At 41.4% G+C, this 15,896-nt stretch overlaps 1 protein-coding gene across 3 annotated transcripts in view; it reads right to left on the bottom strand.

Annotated features, from left to right (window-relative positions):
- Positions 1–15,896, bottom strand: part of HYDIN (HYDIN axonemal central pair apparatus protein) — a 438,909-nt gene that overhangs the window by 174,896 nt on the left and 248,117 nt on the right. For all 3 annotated transcript variants that reach the window (XM_024234010.3, XM_054534089.2, XM_054534091.2), the window contains exons 24-30: positions 15,605–15,745; positions 14,847–14,925; positions 11,947–12,066; positions 11,478–11,687; positions 8,749–8,886; positions 4,830–5,007; positions 2,380–2,507 (exon numbers count right to left, since the gene is read on the bottom strand). In XM_024234010.3, the coding sequence (XP_024089778.2) occupies positions 2,380–2,507; positions 4,830–5,007; positions 8,749–8,886; positions 11,478–11,687; positions 11,947–12,066; positions 14,847–14,925; positions 15,605–15,745 (994 nt within the window). The remainder of the gene's footprint in view (positions 1–2,379; positions 2,508–4,829; positions 5,008–8,748; positions 8,887–11,477; positions 11,688–11,946; positions 12,067–14,846; positions 14,926–15,604; positions 15,746–15,896) is intronic.

Here is a 15,896-nt window from a genome sequence, read left to right as displayed (position 1 = left end):
AAAAGTGGTGAAATCTGAATAAGCTCTGTGGCTTGTACCAATGTCAATTTCATGGATTTGATGTTGTACTATAGTTATACGAGATGTTACTGCTGGGAAAACCCTTTTTTTTTCAATTTCCTGTAAATATATAATTATTTCAAAATAAAAAGTTAAAAAGTATATGTCAAACTATTCAAGGAGATTCCATTTTGTATATAATAAATAAAAATATTTCATGGGGAGTATTAGGAAAAAAGGTCTACAATGGATTTTTAGGGAGAGATAATGGAAAAGGTTGAGAAATACTGTTTGAAAAGGGCTAATCCTTAAGTCTAGGGCCCAGCAGGGAAGGTTAATGTGTGCCATGGCCCACAGAGAGGCACAGGAGGTGAGAGTGGAAGTGTGACAAATTGGGAGAGGAGCAGCATCTGCAGACAGCCTTCCCAGTTGTCTGGATTCTAGAGCAGCAAAGCCAACTCTGTGCTTGGCTCCTGAGCCACGAGTGGTCCACCCTGCCCTACTCAAGGGAACCAGCTTGGCTCTGCACATACCATCATATTCACAGAAACTCCACCCCACTGCTCTCCTAGGCTTTGATAAGGTGCAGCCTGGGAACCCAATAAGCAGGTGGAGACACATCATTGCTTCCAGTGGGCAGCCCGGGGCTGGCAGGAGAAGGCAGAGGCTAAGGGCACCATCTTAGCAGCTGGGCAGGCCTGGTTTCAAATCTTAGCTCTGTGCTTGCCTTGGGACATGCACTTCACTTCTGTAAAACTAAAATTTAGATGACAGCGGCACCATTCTCCCCCCACCCTCATTGTGGGAGGATTTAACAAGATAACAGTGCAGGTTAACAGTATGGCACAGGCTTAGTATAAGAGTCCAATAAATGGTAACTGATGTTATTAATTATGATCATCCCTGGTGCTAAGGTTCACTTTTAGCATCTTGTACTTGAACCAGGCTTCTGCAAAACAAATAATCACCGGTGGGCTTTGGTGCTTCCAGTCTCCCCCATGACACCTTTCTCCCCCACATTAGAGCCCCCTCTTAACCAACCTAAGGGCTCTCTAGCCACATATATGATTCTTCCTTAGAACAACATTCTCATGGACATTTGCATTTGGAAAGAAGAGCACAGGGGGATGGCAGCTGTCAGGGTCAGGAATAGACTGTTAAAACAGGACTTTCAGGGGTGATGAGAGAGGACATATTGGGATTTTGTCTTCCTATCCCAGCCTTTATTTACAAGCTGAGAAGCTCTCTCCTCCAGAGACCCTCGCTTGGCTCCCACCTCTGTGGCACCACATGCTCCTGACTTTTCCGGAATCTTTTGGCCACCCTTCTCCCCCACTCAGATGCTGGGGTATTTTGGGGCTACGTTCTGCATCTGCCTTTTTTCCTGCTCACTAGACATACTTCCTAGGGAATCTCCCCATGTCCTGTGATTGCAATGATCATCTGATGACTCTCAAGTCACTTTCTCCAACCTCTCTCTCTCCCCAAGGTGCCCAGCGGTGGCTCCAGTTCCCTACTGGCTGCTCTACGCAGATGATGCACAGAAATCTCACATTCAGTAGCCACGGGAAGCAGCTGAACTCCTTTCCCTTCCCTCCCCTCCCACCAAGACCTTGCTTCTCCTCCTGAGTTGCCTGTCTCAGTCCCCCTCCTTACCTCGTCATCCAAGCAAGACTTAGAGTTCCCCTCCATCCCATGCCCATATCCAATCAATCCCTAAGACTTGACCATTCCACTTCTGGAATATTCCTTGAACCCACCCAGTTCGCCCTGTCCCCACTGTCATCACCATTGCTTACAGCACCACCATCTCTCACCTAGAATTACTCCATCAGCTTAAAAAAATTGTAGAGATGGAGTTTCACCATGCTGTCCAGGCTGGTCTCAAATTCCTGGCCTCAGGCCATCCTTGGCTTCCCAAAGTACTGGGATTATAGGAATGGGCCACTGCACCTGGCCCTCCATCAGCTTCTAAAAAAACTGATCTCTCGAATCTACTCTCATCATCCCCAAGTTCCTGTCCCCTCAGAGCTCCACATGGCAGCCAGAGGGATCTCTTAAAGATGCGAAGTCGATTGGGCCACACCTCTCATTGCCCTTAGGATGAAGTCCAAAAACCTTAATAGATCAGCCATCTGATACCTCACCTCCTGGGCTCATCTTGCCTCTCCTAGATTCCTGCTTCTTTGCCTTATCTCTGTCTTTCTCCTTTCTATACCTCAGAGACCATGTCCTTGCCCCTGGGCTTCTGCACGCAGTGCCCTTCTGCACACGCACCCCACACACTGTGCACGCAGCGCCCTCTGCACACAACTCCTATGCACTCTGCACGCACCGCCCTCCTGCACAGGCATCCCGTGCAGGCTGGAGCTGTCTTACCTCAGCAGGCTCGTCTTCTGGCACTTCCTCAGTTATTATGTCAAAGTGATCGAGCGTTTCACATTTGTTATACTCTTTGTCTGTGTTTTTCCTGGCTTGATTCAAGAACATTTCATACTTTTCATTTGCTGTACCAGGGTGGGGAGTGGGGGTTGGAAGGAGAGCAGAATCAGGAAGGTCAGAAAAATATGAATGATGTCGCAAACACAGCCTCTCAGCTCCTGGTAAGGTGGGAAGGGAAGTGGACTTTTGGATACTTCGTCTGCCCTGCTTTCCCTGCTTCAGAGGGTGAGGTGATTTGAGAGTTGAATTTGTATTAGAGACCTCACTGAGTTCAATGAGATTATGCTTTAGTGAAGGACTGGCTGGTTCTCCAGAATTTGAAGGCAGTAACATTTGAAGCCACTCAAAGGGTGACCCACTTGATCCTGGCTTGCTTGGGGCTTTCTTGGTTCTAGCACTTAAACCCCTACACCCTGGAGCTCTCCCAGTACTGGACAAACCCAGACAGCCGGTCACCCTTTAAGTCACTTTTTATGTTTATTAAATCTCAATTAACAAAAGATATGTTTGGGTCAAGTTGCTTTAATTAACACTAAATATGCCACATTATCCTGAATCAGGGAGGGTAGGTAATTGGTGGAGAGATTCCCACCCGAATTTACCACTATGCCAGTGCAAATTCAAATACTTTGAAAGGCAAGGTAGCAAAGTCATTTAAAATGCCTACTATAGGCCAGGTGTGGTGGCTCACACCTGTAATCCTAGCACTTTGGGAGGCTGAGGGCGGGCAGATTGCCTGAGCTCAGGAGTTCAAGACCAGCCTGGGCAACATGGCAAAACCCCGAATCTACAAAAAATTAGCTGGGCATGGTGGTGCGTGGCTGTAATCCCAGCTACTGGGGAGCCTGAGGCATGAGAATCGCTTGAGCTCTGGAGGTGGAGGTTGCAGTGAGCTGAGACCCCATCACTGAACTCCAGCCTGGGTGACAGAGCAAGACTCTGTATCAAAAAAAAAAAAAAAAGCCTATTATAAACAATAGGAAATGCTGTGAGTGTAGTGAACTGGAGAACAGAAGACCCGACTAATGGTGTTCAAATTTAAATTATTTTAAAGCCCTTACTGGCCAAACCATGTCTACTTCCCTGATGAGGCCAGCTGTGTGCCCAGTTTCAACCATATGGCAAAGGTTTTCCTTCCTGAAATTATATGTGGAGCTGGAGTAACCCTCATCTAGCTGGAACTCTAGATAGAAGAGTGTAACATGGTGTTAGCGTTACTGACATTTATTGCCAGGCATTGTGGCTCAACACCTGTAATCTTAGTGCTTTGGCAGGCTGAGATGGGAGGATCACTTGAGACCAGGAATGCAAGACTAGCCTGGGTAACAAAGTGAGATCCTATCTTAAAAAAAAAAATTAAAAAATTAGCCAGGCATGGCAGTGCACATCTGTAGTCCCAGCTACTCAAGAGGCTGAGGAGGGAGGATCCCTTGAGCCTAAGAGTTAAGATTACAGTGAGCTCTGATTGCACCACTGTATTTCAGCCTGGGTAACAGAGCGAGACCTTTTTAAAATAGGGACAGGGTCTTGCCTATATATGTATAAAAATATATTTATATATATATGCAAGTTTTCAGGGAGCAGACAAGTAGAATTTAGTGGATGATTATGAACAGGAGAGTTAGTGACTTCAGGGAATGGGGTAACAGGAAAGGCTGGGTGGGAGGACTTAGTCTGAAGCTTTTTAGGGAAAGTAGATTTCAAGGAGCTTAAAGAGAGATTCATAAAGAGTGAGAGGTTTCCCTGATCCATCGTCCTGTACCTGACGTCAGGAAGAAAGAGCCAGAGACAGTCTATGGCTAAAAGGGCTGCTCAGCTGAGGTTCGGAATCTGCCAAGACAGAAATATTCTGGTACAAAAGGATAGTCCTGGGGGCCAGATGTAACTGGAAAATGTAAGTGGGAAGACAATTATTCAAGTCTAATTTAGCCTTCACCCTGTGTAATGCCAAAATAAGGGCTCAGAATCTGTGTCTGCCTTTCTGTGCAGTTTATACTTTGAGAATTCTACTCCTGGAAGCTCATTGGCTCTTACCTTCCCACTGGCATCTAGGAGAATGTCACAGGGAAAGGACAGCTCGGGGAAAGACTGGGGCCGGAAGGAAAGTGCACGGGAGGAGGAAAAGCTTTTGGAGGTAAATTTCCTGATCCCTCTGTCAGTAATTCAATAATGGCCAAATTGGCCAGCGTTCTTCATTTGGGGCTGCCATAGACCATTTCTTGTCTCAGTAAACTCAGGTCACCAATTTGGCAGTTGAGGAATAACATGGAAGAGAACCACAGGGGATTTCCAAGCAAATAAAGTAAGTAGCCAGCAACCTTCCAATAAACAAAGCTAAAATGCTTGTTTTGGCCCCAGTAGGGAACTACTCCAGTGTGAAGTAGTACCTGTGAGGTTCCTGGGGAGATCGAGGCAGATTTGGGGAAAGATTCCCTCTCCGCTCAGAGTGATATTTTCTGGGTCCAGGTGGGCGATCTGTATCTGGAAACTCCTTTTAAAGACCTCAGGTACTCCAGGTAGGTAGTAAACTTTTAATACCTGCTCTTGATGTGAACTGATAAAGCCCTATGCGGTAGAAAGACCAGAAAAGGGAAAATGAATGTGCTACAGGTTCAACTCATTAAATTACTTAAAACAACAACAACAATGACAAAGTAAACCTAAAAAAAGAAGGAAAGGAGTAAGAGATTTAATGAAATAGAGTGCAAAGAAACAAGAGGTTCATAAATCCACAAACTGGTTCTTTGAAAAAAGACAAATACACAAAACTGGCAAGACTGATTAAGAAGATAAGGAGAAAAGTCACCAAAAATGTAAAAAGAAAGATGGTTCGGCTGGGTGCGGTGGCTCATGCCTGTAATCCCAGCACTTTGGGAGGCCAAGGCGGGTGGATCATGAGGTCAGGAGATCGAGACTATCCTGGCTAACATGGTGAAACCCCGTCTCTGCTAAAAATACAAAAAATTAGCCGGGCGTGGTGGCAGGCACCTGTAGTTCCACCTACTCAGGAGGCTGAGGCAGGAGAATGGCATGAACCTGGGAGATGGGGCTTGCAGTGAGCCGAGATCGTGCCACTGCACTCCAGCCTGGGCGATAGAGTGAGACTCCGTCTCAACAACAAAAAAAAATTGGTTCATAAATATATAGTAAAATAGTATATAAATCATATACAATTATGAGAAAACTTTATGTCAATATATTAAAACATTTTTGTGAAATTAACAATTTCCTAGAAAAATATGAATAACAAAACTCAAAAACCTTGGAGTGATCTGTATCCTATATAAAAGCTGAAAAATGAAGACAATTACCCTGACAAAGGAATATATGGCATTGGAAGCAAGTTCTGCCACTCCTTCAAAAACAGATAATCACTTCAGTTTATGAGCCATTCAGGAAATAGAAGAGAGAGAAATGCCCATTTATTTATTCTGATATCCAAACTGATCAAATGCAGCATGAAGAAGGAAATTTATGAACCAACGATCACTTAACAAAGGTGCAAAAATCGTAAGTAAAATGTTAGCTGAGTGAATCCAGCTATATATATGTATATATATATATACATATATATATTTAAATGCAGATGGTAGCATATAGAGTGTTTTTCATCTTCCTTTTCTTTTCGTTTTACCTAACAATATATTTTACAATTAATTCAATATTAGTACATCTAGAGCTGCTAGCATAGTGTTTTTCATCTTCCTTTTCTTTTCATTTTACCTAACAATATATTTGACAATTAATTCAATATTAGTACATCTAGAGCTGCTCCATCCTTTTTAGTTGCTACATATTATTCCATTACATAGTTTTAATATATTTTTAAAAACTAGTTTCCTACTGATAGACATTTAGTTTGTTTCTGGTCTTTTGCTATTGCCAATACAGATTATATAGGAAATAATCTTATAAACACATTTTGCAAATGTGGGAACGTGTATGTAGAATAAATTCTTAGAATTCATTTCTTAGAATTTCTTAGAATTCATTTCTTAGAAATTCATTTCTTAGAAATGAAATTTATGGGTCACAGTGTAATTTTGATAGATAAGGCCAAATTATTCTCTATAGAGTTGTTATCAATTTACAATAACTGCAGCAATGTAAATTCAAATGCTTAAGAAATCTTTAGAAAAAGGGCAAGGAAAACATAGCAATTATGATAAAAAGATGGAATAGAAAGAAAACACTGAGGAAATTTAAAAAATAGACAAAATACGATGAAAGAAATAATAGCAAGCATTTCCATTTTGCTAATCATAAGAATGTGCTAAATGTTCCTATTGAAACTTAAAGACTCTCAAAGAAGATTAAAAAATAAAATCCAAATACATATGTTTTATGAATGATAAGCCTAAAACAAAATGAAATAAGACTGTGGGCAAATTACGTAAGGCAAAAAGAAAGCAGCAATCACAATATTAAGATCAAACAAAGCGGAATTCAAAGAAGAGCATTCAAAGGGAACAAGAAGGGAATTGAAGGTAGACAGAATACACAGTCCATGATGAACACTTAATAGTCATGAGATCTTCTGTGTCAACACAGAAACAAAAGGGTATGAAACAAAAAGGTGTATGTATTTGTAGAAAACAATAGAGAAATGGACAAAAGTTTTATATACCACTCTTGAGTCTTAGAAAAATTAAACAGAAAAAGATACAGAAGATTTTAATGTTATAATTATTCGGGTTAATTTAGTAGAGATTCCAGATATGATAATCTGAATTCTATAGCCCAGGTAACATTATTTTCAAACATTTATTAGTATTAAAAATTACTTTAGGTCACTAAAATATATTAATAAATTCACTAAGTAGGAATTTAGAGCGTCATATTATCTGATCATGATTCAAAAAAACCTCAATATTAGTAACAATTTAAATAACAAAAGCAAAAATCATAATCATTTGGAAATTAAAAAAAGAAAAAATATTTTAAATTACAGTTGTAAGTAAAACTATAATTTAAGACAACTTAGAAAATAATGAAAATCATAATAGTAAATATTAACATGTATAAAACACACAAAATTGTCATCTACTTTTTTATCTGTAATTTTCTTAAAATATAAGGGATAAGGCTAAAGGTGTCCTTAGGCAAATGAATAGTCTTACATTTTTTCATTATTAACTAAGAAAAAAAATAAAAGTAGGCATTCAAGTCAGGAAGTTAGAGAAACAAAACACAAGAGTGAATTTGGGTTGGGCGAGATGGGGCTCACGCCTGTAATCCCACCACTTTGGGATGCCAAGGCGGGCGGACACCTTGAGTTCAGGAGTTCAAGACCAGCCTGGGCAACATGGCAAGACCCTGTCTCTAAAAAACAAAAAATAAATAAATAAAACAAACAATAAATACAAAAATTAGCTGGGTGTGGTGGTGCATGCCTGTGGTCCCAGCTATGTGGGAGGCTAAGGTGGGAGGATTGCTTGAGCCCAGGAGGCAGCGGTTGCAGTGAGTCGAGATCCGCACTCCAGTCTAGGTGACAGAGCCAGACCTGGTCTTAAAAAAAAAAGTGAATTCAAAAGATTAGCTAAGACAAATTGGGAAAAAAACCAAAAGGGGAGTTGACCTAACACATATTAAGATGTATTTCTAAAGCCATAGCAACTAAAATAGTACAGTATTAATGCAGGGACAGACAGAGCAATGAAGAATAAAGAGACCAGCAGTAAACCCAAATATGTGAGATGATTTAGGGGAAGAACAGACTTTATCATCAAAGATGATGGTGCTCATTATCTTTGGATTTACAAGATTATGAATAATTATACTTTAAAAATATTTTCCATTTTTTATAACAATTATGTACTATTTTCATAGTGAGAAAAATTCAACAAATGTTCCTTGGAACTGGTAGATCAACATAATATGAACAAGGAACCACTTTCTCTGTTTGCTTCTGAAACCAGTTTGGCTCAGCGCAGTCTGCTGGTGTTTTCACACCTGCTGAATGAAGTCAGTAGAGAGGAAGCCCTCGGGAATTACAAGGGCAGTGTGAAGACATCGGCGGAAATAAATTAGTCTCATTATCATGGAAAAAAAATCCATGGGTTGCATCTGTCTTGTTGATTGCTGTATCCCTGGTGCCTGGAAACTGGCTACTGTGTGACTAAATAAATATTTGTTTAATAAATGAGTGAAGTAGCTTGGATTTATTTTTATTTTTTTTCTGCTTCTGAGAGTTCTTTAGTTTCAATAAAAAAAAAAGTCACACTTGTAATCCTGGTCGTGAATACTCACTTGCATTGGGGTGGGGCTCGTAGATTTGAATTTGGGCCCCTCCCACCGTTTACTTACGGAGACAGGCAGGATTAGTGGCACTCCAGGGAGAAGGTTGTCTGGAGAAGACTGGTGGTCAGTCAGAACCTTGAACTCAAAGCCGACTTTCCCCACGTTCGTCAGCGTGATTTCCCTCTCTGTGACGTGGTCAAACAGCTTGAGAAGAGAAGGAGAAGAGTGACTCCATCTTGGGATGCGGCTTTGATAGTGACAACGGTGCAGAAACATGCCTCATGGATAAGGGTGTGACAGCTCCTGATATAAATACTGGTCAGTCTACATCTCGGCATCACAACAAATGCCTACTGGGGCACTAGACTCTGGAAACCTGGCTCTTAGTTCTTCTAAGAACCCATTTAGTTTAGGTATGGCTGTGGGGCTGAGCATTTCACCTTCCTGGGTCTCAGTTTTTTCACTACAGGAACTTGTAATAGAGAATCTTAAAGTAAGCTCTCTACATTAAAAAGATTTGCCTAGTATTCCATGGTGTATATGTGCCACATTTTCTTAATCCAGTCTACCATTGTTGGACATTTGGATTGGTTCCAAGTCTTTGCTATTGTGAATAGTGAGAAAGTAAGCTCGTAAGGCCCCAGCGAGATGCAGCCATAAAAAATGATGAGTTCATGTCTTTGTAGGGACATGGATGAAGCTGGAAACCATCATTCTCAGCAAACTATCACAAGGACAAAAAACCAAACACTGCAAGTTCTCACTCATAGGTGGGAATTGAACAATGAGAACACTTGGACACAGGAAGGGGAACATCACACACCAGGGCTTGTTGTGGGGTGTGGGGAAGGGGGAGGGATAGCATTAGGAGATATACCTAACGTAAATGATGAGTTAATGGGTGCAGCACACCAACATGGCACATGTATACATATGCAACAAGCCTGCACGTTGTGCACATGTACCCTAGAACTTAAAGTATAATAAAAAAAAAAAATTAAAAAAAAAAAAAAAGATTTGCCTTCTGGATTCTGTCCTGTAAGAAAAACAAAAGATTTGAGTTTAGAATGTTCTAGAATGAATTTTTCCATTCAAATGGAGAACCATGGGTGTAACAAGCCAGTCATGTTCTTTTTCCTGGAATTTTGCTAACATAATTCACCAGCTGGGTTAGCAGGCCCAATAACCACAAACAGGCCACTTTGGGGGTCCTTAGGAAAAGCTAGGGTGAGGACTGACTGTTTCAAAGACTATACTCAGAGATCAGCCAAAACCAAGTGCCCAAAGGACCCTGGAGACGACGAAGGAAAGAGAATTCTATTTGGTCAGCATCATGGAGATGGTCTCAGTAGGTGCTGGGTGAATCAGATTTTAGGCAAAATCTTTGATCTATAAACACATATGCATGCACACAATTCAGTAATTATACATGCAGGAGCTATGTAATGGAGATTCAATCCTCATTGAAATTTGGTAGGAGATATGGTCTCCGAGTGCATAACACAAAATCTGATTGGGAAGAGAATGTGTACTGATGGAATTAGTTGACAATTATTCCAAAACAAAAATGGGAAAGTATATTATATTATGGCAAAGACTATCATTAAGTGCCAAGGGAATGTAAAGTAAAAGATAACCCTAGAAGGAGCTGAGCTGGGTCTTATGGGATGTAGAGGTTTGGGCTTGGCAGAGTGGAGGATGAGAGGGATAAGGCAAGAGAAAGTGTAGCTGCATGAAGCGCTGGGGTGCACTGGGGCTGGTAGGTAGACAAGCTTGGCCACAGTGAAATGTATGGACTATAAGAGGGAATTATGGGAAGTGAAGCTTCCAGTGTAAAGATCACCAGTTAATAGACAGGCTTAGGATAGCCTCACCCAGGTGGAGGAATGGGCTCTGACCCAAAGGAACTCATGACAATTGATAGCCAACTCTGACCCAGCACAGCACTGACCAGACGCTTTAAGCAATGACAACTCCTGGTGGGACGGGCCTGCTACTCGGTTCCCACCTTATAGATGAGGGACACTGAGGCTTGGAGAGGTGATGTGCCCAAGGTCATGCAGTCAGGAGGAAGTAAAACTGGAATAGGAAGAGGAAGTAAAACCAGAATACGAAGAGGAAGTAGAACCGGAATACAAAACGATGCTCTTTGGTCAATATCACATTGCTTTGCCAAATGCTGCTGGGATTAATTGGTCAGGGACTGACGGGATGACAACACCATTTTGGAAAATGTCGCTGGATTTACTGAATCAGAATCTGCACTTGAACAAGACTCCCAGGTGATTCATAGGCACATTACAGTGTGGGAGGAACTGCTGTAATAATTTAGGCATGGCTTGATGAGAACCTGTAATGTGATATCAGTGGCAATGGGAAGAGAAAACTGACTCAGAGAGGGACCCTGGTGATGAGTCAGCAAACCCTGGATGCTTAGAAGGATGTGGAGAGGTGAAGGAGAGAGTGCAGCGGAAAAGCCTTGGAGATTGTGAACCCAAGAGTGGAGAAAATGGTAATGCTATTGAAAGAAATGCAGAAGTTGGAACAGGCTCCTGGATTGAAAGGGAAGAAGTGACCTTGAGCATCTAACATGCTGAGTTTCAGGAGACGATAAGAAAAGCAAGTGTAAGTATCTGGCAAACAGTTGGCAGCAGGAGGATGGTCAGGGTTAGGGAGGCTGATGGGAGATCAAGGACAGGGGTGATGGTGAGACTATGATGATTGGGGTTCAGGAGAGATTTGTTTAAGATGCTTAAGGCAAAACCAGAAAATCTCCACCCGATGGTTTGTGATACCTGTAATCCGTAGTGAATATCCTTGGTGTCAAAGGAATAGTTGACCAGGGACGCCTCTCCCTTTAGTGTTATTTCGTAGGTGGGTCCTTCTTCCACTTCACACAGAGCTTTAGCCTGTGCAATGATGTTAGCGTGTCCATAGAAGGTGAACGATATTTGGTGGCTACTGTGTGGCTGTAACACTCCAAACAGGGGCAAAATATCAAACACCTGCAGAGAAAGTCATTCTATAAGAGAGCAGCTGTTGGGATGAATGCCTGCCAAGGGTAAGTGAAAGTTATGTCAATTTACACATTAATTCCAGTCTTCAACTCATTTGATAGATGGTAGCCCAGCACCCTGAAAACACATAATGGTAATGATGGTAACAGTGCTCTGGTGAGATTTAAGTTTCTAATGTGGGGCAGCTGCTCAGTTAGAAAGAAAAGTTAGTGTCTGATAAGGTCAGGACTCACACGGTGTCACTTACTTCTTCTATCCCAATGGAAAGCATCTCATTCTGTTCACAGGTCTGTGGGGATTCCTGATCCTCCACCTGGCTCTGGCTTGAGTATATTCTTTCTATTTCAGTAGAGCTAATTTTTATTTCCTAGAAATTAAAGATGTGAGGAAAAGCTGGCAAGCATTCAAAATGGATCATCAATTGACAGAAAAATAAAGTATGTTGTATATGATTATAAAAATAGTACATTTTTTTCCCAGGGAGATAATTGAGCAAGTGACTATAATGTACATACAAGGATGTTTACTGCAGCATTATTTATAACAGCAAAACTTTGGAAGCCAACTCAGTGCCCATCAATAGGGGGTCACTTTAAATGAAGTGTGTGTGGTACACCTATCCATGAAGTATAATGCATGTATATTTATGGATAGGGATGATGTGCACAACATATTATTGAGTGAAAAGCAGTTCCATTCATGTAAAATTACATATGCCTCATGTGTCTGAAGGTGTGTGTGTGTAAATTCCTTCAGAGATTTGCGTAGGCAAATAGAAATATCTGGGAGGTTGTTTGCTAAGAATTTCGTAGCATTTTTCTCAGTGGGGTAGAAAGAAGATAGGAATTTTGAGGATGTTTGCTTTAATTTTTCTGTATTCTTGAGTTTATATGTACACATATGTACATATATATGTACATATATATTTTATTTTTGAGACAAGGTATCTGTCGCTGTTACCGAGGCTGGAATGCAGTGGCAAGATCAGAGCTCACTGCAGCCTTGAATGCCTGGGCTCAAGTGACCTTCCCACCTCAGCCTCCCTAAAGTAGCTAGGACTGCAGGCGTGCGCCACCACACCCTGGAGTCTCGTTATGTTGCCCAGGCTGGTCTAACTCGTGACCTCAAGCCATCCTCCTGCCTTGGCTCCCAAAGTACTGGGGTTACAGGTGTGAATTACTGTTTCTGGCCTATTCTTGAGTTTTCTATGACAAGCATCTTTGAAAATAGAAAAAGAAGAATTAACATTTAAAAGACAAATGTTTTATATACTCACACATACTCATTCTAAAAAATTTTTAAAATATAGAAAGCTCCAAGGAAAGAAATAAAAGTCCATCTCAGGTTATACTGTAGATAAATATTATTATATATATATGTGTGTATATATAGTGTATTATGTGTGCATATATATTTGTATTCTGATTTTTCAGTTGACCTAATGTGAGTGCCATCTTCCAATATGACTGAATATTCTTCACAAACATCACTTAAAGTATTTTAGAAAGTTGATTGTACACTATACAAATTTAAAATATTCAAAAGGATATATGGTAAAAAAATTAAAAAAAAAGACTTCTATCCCTACAGTTCTCTGGTTCCCCCCTCCTGAGGTACCCACTGTCCAGTTTCCTATACGTTGAATTTAGTTATTCCTCTTCATTCAGCTGATATTTATTGGGGACTTACTAAGAACCAGTTCTATATCCTGAGGATATGATGATGAACAAAACAGAAAAAAAATTCCTGCCCTCATGAAGATTAAATTCCATAGATATTCCATGCACAAGCAAAGATATCTATGTAACTGTTTGAGAGGTAACACATTAGCTAAGAGCAAGCCAGATGGTCAAGTCTTCCAGCTCCACTGCTTGATGGACATGTCCCTGCATTGGTAAAATGGGGAAAGATAGTGGTACCCACCTCACAGGGGTGTTGGGAGAAGTAAAAGAGTTCATGTAAAAAATTGCTTAGCTGGGGGCAGTGGCTCATGGTTGTAATCCCAGGACTTTGGGAGGCTGAGGCAGGTGGATTGCCTGAGCTCAGGTGTTCAAGACCACCCCGGGCAACATGGTGAAACCCTGTCTGTACTGAAATAAAAAAATTAGCCGGGCATGATGGCAAGTGCCTGTAATCCCAGCTATTTGGGAGGCTGATGCACGAGAACTGCTTGAACCCAGGAGGTGGAGGTTGCAGTGGGTCAAGATGGTGCCACTTCACTCTGGCCTGGGCAACAGAGTGAGACTCTGCCTCAAAAAAAAAGCTTAGGTCAGTGCTCAATAAGTGTTGGTTGCTTTCATAGACTTTTTTCTTTATACAAATGGTAGCACACAGTGTACTTTGTTTTGCACTGGGTACTTTTTCTTAATATATCAAAGATTGCGCCAAATTAGTATGTAGAGAACTTTCTCATTTTTAAAAAAGAATTTCATAGTATTGCCTTGTGCAGATGTAATTTAGTTTATTCAGACGGTCTCCTATTGATGGAAGTAAGTTGTTTCCAATATTTCTTGCCTTTACAAACAAAGCTGCAGTGTACAAGGATGGTTACATGCTTTATGCAAGTGCAGACGTGTATCTGGAGGATAATTTCTAGAAGGTGGACAACGCATTTTAAATTTTGATCTATTTGCAAAGTTGTATGTTATAAGAGGTTATGCCAATTCATACTTCTACCCCACCATAGGAAAATCCCACTCAACACTATTTTAAAAGATTGCATCACATCATGGACACACAGTAATTTATCTTTCATTATTTTTTTCATTTTTTGCTGTTTCTAAAATGTTGTAACAAGCATCTTTGTATGCACATCTTTGTATCTCCAATAGTTTGCTTAGGACATCATTCTAGAAGGAGAATTTAAGGGTATTAATTTTTAAGCCCCCTTTGTTTTTGCTACAGAATTATTAAGAAAATATTTTTCCTTTAGTATCCTCTATCTAGGGTGTAGGAACATCACAAGTGTAGGCTCTCACTGAGTGTTGGCTCTGGGGTGTTTGGCTGGGAAGAAATGTGGGTAAAGCTGTACGGCTTTGTCCCAACTAAACCCAAGCATTGTACTGGCCACTCTGCTCCTGGTTCTGCCTTTGTTTTATGGGAAGGACCCTTGACCTGCCTACCCTCCCCATGGAAAGGACACCGTACATCTGAGATGACACTGGAAGCTTTCATTTTTCTTAGTTCTTTTTCTTCAGGCCTGGCATCTTCATCCACAAAGACAGTCCTAGGAAGTTTAAAGAAATGCAGAGATTCACTCATTGGGCTGTCATCGCCACACAGTCTCAGGTACATAACACCTCTGTCTTCCTTTTCTCCCTCTACCACACCCCCAAACGTAAGGGGGGTTCTCAATCAAGGGACACCTTTCTCAAGAGGTCAGCTGGTCAGGGCTCTGTTGCCCTATGCCCCCAAACATGTGGTCTAGGCCACTGAACTGGTCAATTTTTCACGTGGCTCAACCCTTTTTTACTGGCCCATGAAGCCCATGTCTAACTTACAAAAAGTCCTAGGAAGCTCTAGCAATTCTTCAGACAATGTGGGTGTTCTATGTGCTCAATGTTGTTTCCCTGTTTATTGGAGCATTTTATTGTGAGGACATAATGTTTGGTGAATTGATATATCCTTTCCTGCTTGCTACCCTGGACCCAATCCTGACTGTAGACCTTGGACATACAGAGAGGACAATATGATAGGAAGGGCTCAGTCCCCCAGGACTCATGATGGTACCCTCTCCCTATGCCAGATGTCTAGTCTGGGGCCTACACATAGAAGACACTTATTAAACTGTTGACTGGGGACTGGATGAATGAACCAATGAGGGATGAGTATTGAGAATGTAAGTCCGTGTAAAGAAAACAAAAGCTACTACAAAAAATCCATGTTGGCTTTGCATTTGCACTTACTTTACAAAATCATTTAAATCCATCTCGGGGGACTCTACTGTAACTAGGATTGCTGGTGGGCTGGCAGTCTCTGAGGTTGCTGGGATGGACTCCATCTGGGACAGTGGGGCACTGTAGGGCTTCTTTGGCAACATCACAAACCTACCAAAGCATGGGACAGGGAACAGGGGGAGACAGGAGACATCAGTTTTTGCAAATCAGTGCTCAGTGGGCTCAGTTTCTAAGGCCAAACTCCAAATCTTAGACCAGGCAGGTCTAGCAGGGACCACCCTACACCCTCCCTTGAACTTGC

The sequence above is a fragment of the Pongo abelii genome, chromosome 18 (genome assembly GCF_028885655.2).
Source record: "Pongo abelii isolate AG06213 chromosome 18, NHGRI_mPonAbe1-v2.0_pri, whole genome shotgun sequence".
Lineage (NCBI taxonomy): Eukaryota > Metazoa > Chordata > Mammalia > Primates > Hominidae > Pongo > Pongo abelii.
Note: the sequence above shows the minus strand (reverse complement) of the source record. Positions and strands in the feature narration are given on the sequence as shown.